The 13036-nt window shown below is 35.7% G+C and overlaps 4 protein-coding genes across 5 annotated transcripts; all 4 read left to right on the plus strand.

The window, feature by feature from the left end:
* Nucleotides 1-180: 180 nt before the first annotated feature.
* On the plus strand, nt 181-3942 carry LOC123207206 (polyadenylate-binding protein 1-like). Its single transcript, XM_044624514.1, has 6 exons — nt 181-508; nt 589-691; nt 1400-1470; nt 2218-2409; nt 2503-2630; nt 3529-3942. The coding sequence occupies exons 1-6, from the start codon at nt 377-379 to the stop codon at nt 3572-3574; spliced, it is 672 nt and encodes a 223-aa protein (XP_044480449.1). The 5' UTR covers nt 181-376; the 3' UTR covers nt 3575-3942.
* A 921-nt stretch (nt 3943-4863) lies between these two features.
* On the plus strand, nt 4864-7612 carry LOC123207190 (mediator of RNA polymerase II transcription subunit 31-like). Its single transcript, XM_044624491.1, has 5 exons — nt 4864-5032; nt 5149-5250; nt 5946-6071; nt 6262-6340; nt 7003-7612. Exons 1-5 carry the CDS (start codon nt 4986-4988, stop codon nt 7285-7287), a joined length of 639 nt encoding a protein of 212 aa, XP_044480426.1. The 5' UTR covers nt 4864-4985; the 3' UTR covers nt 7288-7612.
* A 1225-nt stretch (nt 7613-8837) lies between these two features.
* Nucleotides 8838-11807, plus strand: LOC123207192 (glutamate dehydrogenase 2-like). Its single transcript, XM_044624493.1, has 9 exons — nt 8838-9102; nt 9194-9307; nt 9617-9838; nt 9958-10032; nt 10132-10248; nt 10344-10594; nt 10934-11009; nt 11088-11174; nt 11411-11807. Exons 1-9 carry the CDS (start codon nt 8995-8997, stop codon nt 11594-11596), a joined length of 1236 nt encoding a protein of 411 aa, XP_044480428.1. The 5' UTR covers nt 8838-8994; the 3' UTR covers nt 11597-11807.
* Nucleotides 11808-11929: 122 nt separating this feature from the next.
* LOC123207193 (light-harvesting complex-like protein 3 isotype 1, chloroplastic) lies at nt 11930-13028 on the plus strand. Of its 2 annotated transcripts, XM_044624496.1 has the most exons (3): nt 11930-12392; nt 12461-12598; nt 12668-13027. In XM_044624496.1, the coding sequence occupies exons 1-3, from the start codon at nt 12071-12073 to the stop codon at nt 12916-12918; spliced, it is 711 nt and encodes a 236-aa protein (XP_044480431.1). In that variant the 5' UTR covers nt 11930-12070; the 3' UTR covers nt 12919-13027. The 2 variants fall into 2 exon arrangements, with proteins under 2 accessions (XP_044480431.1, XP_044480430.1); XM_044624495.1 differs by having other exon boundaries at nt 12461-13028.
* Nucleotides 13029-13036: the final 8 nt, after the last annotated feature.

Genomic DNA, 13036 nt, shown 5'->3' on the forward strand with positions numbered 1-13036 from the left:
ATTATTTTATTAAAACTCGGATGGAATATAGTCATTTAGCTTTTTTTCTATAGGCCCAAAATTTTATATTTATACTTAATATGCCAGCTTATAAAAAATATTTAAAGTATTTAATTGTTCTTAATATATTGTTTGGTTTGAAAAAATGTTTGAAAATGTGGAAATATATTTTTTAGTTGCAAAAAATACCAAACGCTCCTTCCTTTATGGTATGTCAAATCGCACCCCGTAGGTTCGTGAAAATTACAAAAGAACCATCTTCCCCAGTCCCTGGTTCGCTAGGCCACCTACGCTTCCGAATCCCTAATCTCTTCCCTCAAAGAGAACCTAAAAAACCTCCCAAAACCCATACAAACCACAATAAAGAATAATAAAGATGGAAGACCAACATGAACACGAAGACCAAGAGTACGACGTATATGGCGGAGAGATCCCCGACCAGATGGACGCCGACGATCAGAATCCCGAGCATGAACAAGGCCTCGACGACCCCAACTCTAACTCCAAGGTTTTTCTTTTCTTTCTTCTCTCTGTTCAGTTTTTGGAAGATTTTTTTTTAATTCTTTTTAAGTTTTGAAACAAAATTAGGATTTGGAGGACATGAAGAAGAGGCTGAAGGAGATTGAAGAAGAAGCTGGTGCTCTTCGTGAAATGCAGGCTAAAGTGGAGAAGGAGATGGGAGCTGTCCAAGGTCTCTCTCTGTACATAACGTTACTTTGATTTTGTTGATTTATTAAATAAATTTTGATTTTTGGATCTGGGTTTGGACTTGACGAACTTGTTTAGTTTGATAATTTGCGCTGCCCACATTCAGCTTACAAAATCATTTGCTGGCTCTTTGATATTATATTTGTGGGGAAAATTGGCCAAACTTGAAGGTGTTGATATTTGAAAATGAAAACTTTGGACCTGTAGTCTGGAAAGTAAAACTTGTCATAGGAAGAAAACTTAGAAGATGTTTTCTGTCAATAGGTGTTGACATATGCTGTGCATTACTAGTATGCAATGTTTTTGTAAACTGATGACGGAAGTGGCCAACTTTTAAGTCTTACGTTTGTAATTTTTTTTTATTGGCGATGTGTTCTGAATAGCAGTGAATTTTAGACTTGCTTCCATGTTCTAGGTATGTTGATTACTAATGCTGTTGCTTTCATTGTGAAATCTGGTTTGTACCATTTTTCCAGAAATTTTTATTCATGTTTGTTGGCAAAGCCAAGAACTGATGTGGATAAAGGAGTAGATCTACAAACTTGTTATACTTCTTTATTGTTATGTTGAAAATCTTTTGTAACCTGGCTCAATGTCAAGTGATTTTGCGTTGCGTTATTATCTGTCACACTTTTTTGTTCTAGCTAACAGTTTTTCCTATGTTGAATTTTTACCCTGGAAATGAATGAAGATCCCTCAAGTACTTCTGCAACTCAAGCTGAAAAGGAGGAAGTGGATGCCCGCTCGATCTATGTTGGTAATGTGAGGTTTCTTACCATTTTTTTAAATTTAGATTTTCCCGTTTCATTTTTCCAATAATTGATAAGGTCACTTTGCAGTAAACAGTTTTATTCATCCTTTATGAAATATTCAGAGAAAGTATCTGCAAACAATGTGAACTAGTTGTGTTTATCACAACGCATTTGAACTCATGTTGTATAAGATAGTGTCCCTAATCCCTTAAATTTTGATAATTGCATACTACTCGCACTAACAAGTGCTTTTATTTTGCTTTCCCTGCATAATTTTACAACAAAAAGCACTTCAGGTAGCTCTTCTTGCAAAAGAGCTGTGCAAATTCTAACACCACAAATATCACTATTCACCTCAAATAACTTCGCAAAATTAATTAGGACAATACAAGTGCAATTCAAACTTTTTCCTTGATAAATGACATCTTTTCTTCAACAAATTAGCCTTGCTGAAAATTCTCTCTCTTCCAATATTCCATGATAGGTGCAATTATGGTGTTGAAATTTCATAGTCATTTGTGATAGAAGGTTGCTTATCCATAGAAACTGCAAACCACTCCTGCAACTAACGTGGTGAAGTCAATGTATTTAGTTTAGTGCTTGCTTAATCTTGTTTTGGTCAATCAAATTTGAATAAGATATTCACATTTTAGTTTTTAGACTTTTATAGTTCAGGTCGTTTCTTTGTGTGCAACAACCAACACTTTAGATGAAGCCTGTAACTCTTTTGCTGTGTATATATGTATATGCAATTTAGGTAGACTATGTTTGTACCCCTGAGGAAGTACAGCAACATTTTCAGTCCTGTGGAACTGTCAACAGGGTGACAATTTTGACAGATAAGTTTGGTCAGCCTAAAGGATTTGCTTATGTTGAGTTCGTTGAAGTTGATGCTGTCCAAAATGCTATTCTGTTAAATGAAACAGAGCTGCATGGTCGTCAGATAAAGGTCTTTAGATTTCTTCTTCTTGTATATAGACTATAGTTAATGTATGAATTTAATTTTTACATTATTACAGTGTTGGGTTTGGTCTATTTTCAGGTTTCTGCAAAGCGAACCAACATTCCTGGTATGAAACAGTATCGTGGAAGGCGACCCAACCCATATCTTGGTTTCCGAGGTCGGAGGCCCTACATGCCTGGTGCTCCTTTTCCACCATACGGTTATGGGTGAGTCTAAGAAAATCTTTACATCTACATGTATGTTAATGTCTATCTTGATTCTTGCTTTTGTGATTATGCTCAATTATTCAAATCTTGCGTGCTATCTTTTCATTTTATTTTTTTATTTACTCTACTTTTAAAATGTATACTTGGTGTAATATATATTTGATACCATCTCAAATGCAAGATATGAGATTTGGATCTCATATAAAAAAATATGAGCTTTTGGTGGGGTTTATATGCCTTTGAACTTTTCAATCTCAACAATTAGCATTTGAGTATGGTTCTCCTAAGATTCATATCATTTGGTATCAGAGTCACTATCATAGCTCTTAGTTGCAATCTTGCGATACGGGTGGTGACATTGATATTGTAGTATTCGCCTAGGGGTAGCAAAAAACTAGTGCACAATCAACACATGTGAGTGTTAGGGTTGTGGAGTATGGTGATATTTTACGATCCCAAATATTAAGTATGAGACTTGGATTTAAAATTGGAAAGTATGAGCTTTTGATGTGAGATTTATATGTTTTTGAGCTCTTTAATCTCAACACTTAGCTTTTAGGGTGTGATTCTTTGAAGCTTGTATCATTATTCCGCTTGCAATATCTGTGAAATGGTTCAGATTGAACGATTGTATCTTACTGTGAACCAGCTTCTGGGCTTTAGAAGGGTCCTTTTCACTTTTTGATTTATTTCTGCTTCACATTTAGAAACTAATGCATATATGTCACCACAGGAAATGCATTAGATTTATTTGTTTTTTAATTAGTGGATCGATGGTTTGGAACTGCTAGATTTGCCCTTATATTTCATGTTCCGTGCTGCAAATAAAATAAAAATCAAATTTATCGGTTTCCGTGGCTATTCATTTCTGAATTCACTTATTTCTCCTCATACGCAGAAGGGTTCCCAGATTCAGACGGCCAATGAGGTACAGGCCATACTAATGATGGATCTCATGTCAGTACTGGTCACTATGGTAAGGGCATCATTTTTTTGGTGGTTTATGATAATTGTCATATGATTATTACTCCTGAAACCCGGAGGGAGGAGAACACTTGTATCATATGCCTGTGGCATCTGCCAATTGGCTTCCTCTCAAATGGTTCTTCCTGAAGCAATGATGGAATCACGCTTTCTGCTTTTAAAAGAGGTAAGAAGAGGCAGAAATGCAAATGTTTTAGTGACTTTTTTTTTTTTAAATGTACTCTGCGAATTACTGGTCTCAGACTGATTCATTTCTAAGTTTAACCTGAGGATCAAGTGATGTTTTTTCAAATTGGCTGGCTACTTTAGTGATTACAGTTTGGCTGAATGACTATTTTCCATTTAACTTTGATGAAATGATTTCTCACCTTTAATTTACCAAAGTGCATTTTCACACTTAAAATCTGGTAATAAAATTTGTTAATTTTTTTTATATAAAACTGGTAAAAAGATAAAAATGTTATTTGCTTCACCAAACCTGGGTAGCCATTAGAAAAAGTCGCGGTTGGTTTGTTCTTGCCTGTTGATATTTGTTGCTCTTTTGTAGTTGCCACGTTTGCGTTACTCTCCATATGGATCCATCAGTTGGACAATGTCAAGGAAAACGACCTATTTGAATATGAAAAAACAGTAAAACAAAATGATTTGAAAAAATCGTGAAATTATTTGAAGAACTTAAATCACGAGCGTGTCTGATGGAGAGTCGCCAGGGCGGAAAGAGAATTGGGGCCCTTCAATTGTGGGTTTCCTTCATGTTTTGGATTTTCAGTTTCATGGGCAAAAATCTTTGTTTCTGAACTTCTATCTTTTGATTTCAATTTAAAGTGGATTGAGAAGCTGGTCTTTTCCTAACTCGAAAGCAAGAGAGGTTTATATTGATTTGCTTTTCAAATGCACTTTGGTTACGGAGCTTGGCGGCATCTGGCCAAGCCCAATTGAAGCCATTGTCGGAGGCGATTCACCTGGCCGTGTGGTTTGTCAAACCCCAACCACCCTCCACAACTGCAAGCTCACCCATCAGCCAAATCTAACTGCAACCAAGCCCACTTTCTACCATTCATTTTCACAACTAACGATTTCACTCAACGGCACAACTTGTAAAATTAATAAAGAGAACAATTTGTAAGATTTCAAGAAATGAGAAAGAAAATATAGAAAAAAAAGGAAGAAAAATCTCCATGTTATCCGTATAAAATCGAGCAATGTCAAGAAATTAATTTTAAAAAAAAAAGAATAAAGAAAAAAAATACTGAAAGGTCGAATATGGGTGTGCGTATATGTATAAATATTTTTTATTCCTGCCTGCTCCTTCTCTGTTAGAGTTTCAAGTCATTTGATTTCTCTCTAGCTCTCAATTTCCTGAGGGACTGAATGGCAACGTCTAAAGAAGTTGAAGATGCACCTAACACTACATCCTCGTAAGCATCTGCTTGTTTCCTTACCTACACTTAGTAAATTTGATTGCTAATAATATTTGAAGGTTTTCGTCTTCTTCTTCTTTTTTCTTTTTGTAATTTTTTCTGGTGATTTTCAGGCCGAAGAAGATGTATAAAGACCCAGATGATGGGCAACAGCGATTTTTGCTTGAATTGGAATTCGTTCAGTGTCTTGCTAATCCCACTTACATTCACTGTATGTTTTTTCTCGACTAATATTTATTTTTGTCCCTTTTATTATATCTGCTTTTAATTTGCCCTTAGATGAGCAATTTAGGGTGCTTGCAGTCTCGTTGTTCTTATGGATTTTTTAACGATATTTATCTTAACCTTTCTTATTCTTTTCTTAATTGGTCCATTGATGATTCGTTACTTTTTAATAATAAATGAAACAGTTTGAAACTTATTATTTACCCACATCTCTGTTTTGCAACATCTCAAATGATTAAATTTAAATAATATGCTTCAAGGGAAATATTATTGATTACTGATATAGAAAATTTGGGTTTGAATTATTAGAGCTGACCTAAATTACTTTCAATTGCCCTAATTTTAGCATTGCTTGCTGAAGCATTGAGATTTGAGCCAGGCACAGTTAGTTGGTGCACATAGATGGCACCAGGTGCTGTCATATATGTTTCAGTGAATATATGTTGGTGCATGGGTCCTTGATCATTGCTGTGTGAACTAGATAGAGAGTTTTTCCTTCAACTGCATATTTATCATTTTATGAAACATAGACTGTGTTTGTGCATGTGTGCACTTATACTTAACCAACCAAACTCTCTTGCATATAAAATAACTTTAGTACTTCACTTTGTCAATAATCACTTATGTTATTTGTTGCTGCCATTGCGTTTCTGCTTGATGTTTGGTCCTTGATTTTCTTCTGCAGATTAGCCCCAAACCGTAATTCTCTGGTGGAGGAGTCTCAAAACCGTTATTTTGAAGATGAAGCTTTCATAGGCTACTTGAAATATCTTCAGTACTGGCAACAGCCAGAGTATATTAAATTCATAATGTGAGATTATTTCTTAAAAGTATGCTTCTACTACCTTTAGACTTGTGTTGCTAGAACTGACTCCATTTCCAGATCAAAAGGGGATAGCCTCTGCTTATCCAATTAGTTAACTTCTTCATTTTACATTTCAAGGGCGTGAGGCCTGGTGGGATGTTTTTATCGTTATACTTATCTTCTACGACAATTTCAGGTATCCTCATTGCCTCTTTTTCCTTGAACTTCTCCAAAATGCGAACTTCCGCAATTCAATGGCACATCCAGGCAGCAAGGTCAGATTCTGGTGTTTTCCCCCTGCCCCTTTGGGTGTGCTTTTGAAGTCATGTTATATCTCTGTTAAAGTTTTCTCTGCTTTTGTGTTCCTCTGAAACAAGTCCTCAGTGAGGTTTAGTTCAAATTTATCAACTATTTTGAAGTAACCCATGGAATTTTCACTTCTTTTAGTTAGTACCCAAGAGTTCATTATCATTTTTTTTTGTCATTTTCACTTCACTAGATTGTTTGTCTATATTCAGTGTAGCATTTGCCTAAGGTTTGCCTGCTTTATCCTACTGATTGAGTACACTATGATCCATTTTTGTTGTCCTCTTTAGAGAGTTATGCCTAGGAAATAGATGGATATTGACCATTGTATGTCATTGTTCATCGAGCTTCTTGTTAGAAGCGGCATAATATTTGCTTAACAAGGAGTTCTTGTTGCAGTTTCTAGGATACCCTAATATGAATTTACCATATAGTTGGCTTCCTTTATGTGTTTTCTTTTTTTATTTGTCTTCTTAAGACTTGTGAACAATATAAAACTAATCTTTTGGGTGAGATTAAAATTAGATCTCATTATGTTCCCTGAAAGAAATGCATGTCTTACAATTAATATTGAAGCAGTTATGTTTATTGTTAACTTATAATAAAACATTGTTCATCTTGAAACCTGAAGGAATTAGCACATAGGCAGCAATTCTTTTTTTGGAAGAACTATAGAAACAATAGATTAAAGCACATCTTACCAAGACCTCTTCCTGAAATTGTTGAGGTGCCACCGGCTGCTGCTGCACCTCTGCCACCTGCACCACCTGTTCCAGCTGTGACTATCCGTATGACAGCTCCTCCTGCCCAAGCCCCTTCTCCTATGCATTACGGTATTCCCTCAGGATCTGCTCTCACAAAAAATGATATGAGGAGTAATAGCATTGATCGAAGAAAGAGAAAGTATGTACAGTGAACTATCTGTAGCTGAATGAACTCTTTTTTTTCCCAGCTTCCCTGATAAGAACTGCAGTAATTGCTCAGAAGACCCTTCAAATATCAACTGTGTGATGCAATTTAGTTTGATTATTACAGGAAAGAAGGGTAAATTGGCATATCATGCCATTTCATGTATTTGTGATGAGATATGTTTGATGAGGTAATCAACGTTTTGCCACTTGGATAGTGAGAATTAGGAGTTTGCAGTGATTGTATGTTTACAAATATTGAGAGTGTAAGGATTTCTATAATGAAGTCAGAAATAATAATTATTCTGGAAATCAAATCATTTCATTGGATGATTCCTTAGTGTTGCTATTTCAATATCAACAAAGCTTTTAATGAGTATTCATTGTGTCAATGAATGAATAGTTGTTACCATAAACAAAATGTGACTATCAGCTTGTGCTATAAATAAACTCTGTGGTTGTAATCTGAGAGTTAGGTTCAGCGGTGCTAAAAACTTCTTGATAAATGCTTGCAGGCTCCATGAAGAATTGAAAGTTTTTTTTTTTTTTTGGCATACAAGGACAATTTCTATTTGTAGAGAAGAGTTTAGTGATTTCTGGATGACAGCATAAGAGCTGATCTGAAATTTGCAGGTCCATTAACCATAGTTTGGGGAGGGTTTTCTTGTGGGAACCTCACAAGTAATTATCATAATCATAAAGGTAGAAGAAACTTGTAGTGTTTGTTCTGGCAATTGTATTCAAGTTCATTAATTTGATGGAAAGACAGCTGATTTTGAATTAGATTTGAATGGCTATTACATTTTTTAATAAAATTTGCTTAGCTTAAGTCATGGTTATCATTATCCTAATATATACAATACATAGCTTATGATATATATTGTGATGATATAAATCTTTTTAAAGAAAATATTATTGTTATAATACATATAATCGATATAAATTAATATATCTTTTTAGAGAAAATAATGATATAATATAATGAATAAGAGTTCAGGGGTGTTTGTGATACTTCAAAATGATGACGTGTCAATTAAATTTTTTTTATTATTTTATGTAATTTGAATACACAAATGATGTATTATTATATAATTAAGTATTATTTTATTTTTAATTTAAAATTATTTAATCATATAATGATATAAATTATGTTCAAAAATATATATGCCTAATTTAATTGTTTTGTAAATAGTATTCAACAAATAAAGCAGCTTTATCATGTGATTCCTTTTTAAAATTGGAAACATAATCCAGACCACGTCATTTTGATAGGGTTGGACGCGGCGAATCGCATAACGTGTTCAGCAAGTTTTCCAAGTTTACATGTGGCGCGTCGTCAGTGTATCAGAGATTTTATGTTTATCCATGGAAATGAAATGTTTCCAACTAAATTGGATGGTGTAACTTGACTCCTTTGCCAATGACTAATTTTAGTTGAGAGGTTTAGTTTGGATTTCTATTTTTTTCCCATTATCAATTAATGATTTTAGCAATGATGATCTGTCGACATATCGAAATTGGTATTTCAGTAACACTGTTTAATTGGTATCTGAGTCAGTTTACCATTCTCAAATTCTTTCCATATTTTCTTGACTCAATCACTCCCGTCTGATCATCTGCCTCCCTTATATATATTTCCCTTATACTCTCCTTTGTTACAACACCCCAACCCAAAAATCCCTTGTTTCTTTCTGCTTCCTTTTCTATCGCCACTTATGAATGCTCTTGCAGCCACCAGTCGTAACTTCCGCAATGCTGCTCGTATTCTGGGCTTAGACTCTAAGCTTGAACGGAGTCTTTTGATCCCTTTTAGAGAGATCAAGGTTCGTGTCTCTTGTTTTTTACTTCATGGAGTTACTTCATTTGATAATTTTTTTTTTTTTCATTCGTTTGAGGGGTTGTTTTGATGATCAGGTGGAGTGCACCATTCCCAAAGATGATGGAAGTCTCGTCACGTACGTTGGATTTAGAGTCCAACATGATAATGCACGTGGGCCTATGAAGGGAGGAATCAGATATCATCCTGAGGTTACTATTTTTTCATTGCTTTTGTTTCTGTTTCATGAGGCATAGTAATTTTTTGCTTGTGGTTTGCAGTCATCCATATTATATAGTTAAGGTTCTAGTTGGATGTTATATTCCGGTTTGAGTTTAGAAAGCAATAAATATGGAAGGCGTATAAGTAGAAACGATGAATAAGAGAAAACAAATTTCCTACCAATAGTTCGATCAATCATGTCATTAAGTTAATGTTCTGAACAAAGTAATTGTGCTGGCCTTCTGCATTTAAACATGAGTGTGTACGATTTCTTACTTTGAATTTGAAATATTTTGAAGGTTGATCCTGATGAAGTAAATGCTCTGGCTCAACTAATGACCTGGAAGACGGCTGTGGCGGACATACCATACGGCGGAGCAAAGGGTGGGATAGGATGTGACCCAAAAGAGTTGAGTAATAGTGAGAAGGAACGTCTAACTCGTGTCTTCACTCAGAAGATTCATGATCTCATTGGAACCCATGCTGACATACCAGCACCGGACATGGGCACAAATGCTCAGGTCTTACAGTCTGTCTCATATTTATATTTTTTGGTGTCTCTGTGTGTGTGTGTGTATATTAATGTATCTCCTTTATTATAATTACCTAGCTAACTTGCGTGTTTCTAGTATGTGTACAGACTATGGCATGGATCTTCGATGAGTATTCGAAATTTCATGGTCATTCTCCAGCTGTTGTCACAGGAAAGCCTATTGTAAGTATTAAGGACTTGGACTTCTGATTCCTGGTTTAGTTGTTGAGTTGGATGTGATCCCTCTCCTGCCTTATCTCATGCTTTCATTTTGGAATTTAGAATCTTGGTGGATCATTGGGTAGAGAGGCTGCAACTGGGCGTGGTGCTGTTTTCGCAACAGAAGCTTTACTTGCTGAACATGGGAATGCAATAAGGGATATGACATTTGTAATTCAGGTAGAGAGTTACCTTACATGTCAATTTTCAGTTCATACATGAGTTAAAATACCTTCCTGTAAGGAAAATTTTATCTTTATAAATTAATTTTGCAGGGATTTGGTAATGTGGGTTCTTGGGTAGCAAGGCTCATTCATGAGAGAGGTGGCAAGGTCATTGCCATAAGCGACATAACTGGTGCAGTTAAAAACCCAACCGGAATTCATATTCCTGAATTGCTCAGGCATAAAGAAAGTACTGGTAGTTTGAAGGATTTCCATGGTGGAGATTCCATGGAATCTAGTGAGATTCTTGTCCATGAGTGTGATGTTCTCATCCCTTGTGCTTTAGGTGGAGTTCTGAACAGGTTAGGCTCCTTTTGCCAAAAAATCTATTCTTTGCCTTCTTTTATAAGATCACTGTAGTATTGACAGCTTCAATTATTCTAAAATTTGCTGCAATGTCAAACTGCTACTTGATATTGGTAAAGGTTGAATCCAAGTGTTGCTGCTATTATATTTACTATCGTGCAGATTTTAAATGAATGACCTAATTTATGCTAGTTTTGAGAAAATTTCAGGATTGAATTGTCTTTCAACAACCTGGTTGCACATGACAAGAGAATTCTTAGTTATAATAAAAGATTTCTCAGCTTTCTAATTGTCTCCAACTAAATTGCCTTAATTTCTATGTCTGTCCTTTGAAGGGAAAATGCTGCAGATGTAAAGGCCAAGTTCATAATAGAGGGAGCAAACCATCCTACTGATCCTGAAGCAGATGAGGTAATTGCTATACTGGTTTCTTCCTTTTGCTGTAAGAAAACTTTTAGAAGGATTTGTAATGAGATTATGAAATTACAGATACTATCCAAGAGAGGAGTTGTAATACTTCCCGACATCTATGCAAATTCTGGCGGTGTAACAGTTAGCTACTTTGAGTGGGTTCAGGTAATAAATTTTAATTACAAAAAAAGTCCTTCAACCCCTTTGATGTTGCAAATTATAAATTATGTGCCAGATGAAATCCTCAACTCTGAGTACTGACTGAGCTTTCAACATTGTATGGTTGCCTCCTTGCTTACTACTATAATTCAATCATTTATGTTATTGACAGAGACAGAGAGCTAAAGCCTAAAGTTGATAAGCAATTTTGTTGATAAGGCTAATTATTTGCTATGTTGCAGAATATTCAAGGTTTTATGTGGGAGGAAGATAAGGTGAACAATGAGCTTCGGAGGTACATGATTAAAGCTTTTCATGACATCAAGAGCATGTGCCAGACACACAATTGCAATCTCCGAATGGGTGCCTTCACACTCGGGGTGAATCGAGTTGCACGGGCCACCCTATTGAGGGGTTGGGAAGCATAAATGTCTCCAGCCACAGCATACCAAAGCAGCTTGGGAGCCACTCTTACCTCCCATTAAGTTTTATTAGTTTGTCTTTCCAGAATTTTTTTTTACTTTGAAACAGATTTAAGTGCATTCTTTGGGGGGATTGAATTGTTATATGAAACCTGTGATTCTTAGCAGCAACAATTTTAAAATAGATTAGTTAGTCCCATCAGTTTTGCAATTGAAGTCATAAGTTGAAATATTATTATGCACATTGGAGCATTGGCAATGGGTACATTTTGCAAAAGTCTTGCTAAAAGATGTCAGAAAGCAGATACAGATAAGATAAAAGCACCTTCCCATAACTTTACTGACAAAAGAGGGAAGAGAAGATAATCTTATTTATTATTCAGTATGGGCTATCTCTGCTTTTTGTTGTACATCATAACAAACAAGAACAAGATAGAAAGAAATTAAAAAAAGTAAACAAATAATTCTCTTGAATCAACCATGACTACCATTGCCGTTTCTGCTTCACTGCAAAGAGCCTGCAGCTCAAACAATGTCACCAAAAAGCAACAATCTCAGATAAGAACTGCTCGCTCTATTGGAACAAAGCAAAAGTCAAATGTAGTTACTTTAAACGTGGAGGGCGACGTAGTTGGGCAACAAGGGAAGTCTTCTTTTCAAATGGGTAGATACTTGGAGCATAGCTCAGAGACAGAATCTCCCGCTCCAAAATTCCTGGATGAGCGTTGGAAGAATGGCACATGGGACTTAAACATGTTTGTTAAGGACGGGAAGATGGATTGGGATGGACTGATTGTCGCAGGTGAGTGCCTTATCATCCAACATTACAATCTTACCCAGTCTGATTTTAAATCTGTGGATCTCTTGCAGAAGCAAGAAGGAGAAGGTTTCTTGAAATTTATCCAGAATCAGCAACAAATAAAGAACCAGTAGTGTTTAGGAGCTCAATCATACCTTGGTGGGCATGGCTTAGGAGAACATATCTCCCAGAAGCTGAGCTACTCAATGGTCAGAATTTATCTTTTTTTATCAGGAACTTGCAACATCCAAATTTTATTAAACGAATTAATGTTGCAGGTCGAGCAGCAATGGTGGGATTCTTGATGACATACATTGTAGACGCATTGACTGAGCTAGGCGTGGTTGGACAAACTGGGAATTTGGTGTGCAAAGCAGGAGTGTTTTTGACGGTAGTTGGTGTCATACAGTTGAGGCGAACCGACGATTTCAACGACCTCAAAAACTTGGCTGACGAAGCCACTTTGTATGACAAGCAATGGCGAGCCTCTTGGCAACACCAAAATTCCGATAGTGGAAACAAAATTTAGTTGCCATAAAATTCATTGTATTCACTGTGTCTTAGTATGTTTTCACACATACATTCAACAGGTTTCTAATCTCTGTTAATTGAATTAAATTTTATTTTTTTGGGTCTTAAATCTTGAG

Source organism: Mangifera indica, unplaced genomic scaffold, assembly GCF_011075055.1.
Source record: "Mangifera indica cultivar Alphonso unplaced genomic scaffold, CATAS_Mindica_2.1 Un_0065, whole genome shotgun sequence".
In the NCBI taxonomy this organism is placed as follows: domain Eukaryota; kingdom Viridiplantae; phylum Streptophyta; class Magnoliopsida; order Sapindales; family Anacardiaceae; genus Mangifera; species Mangifera indica.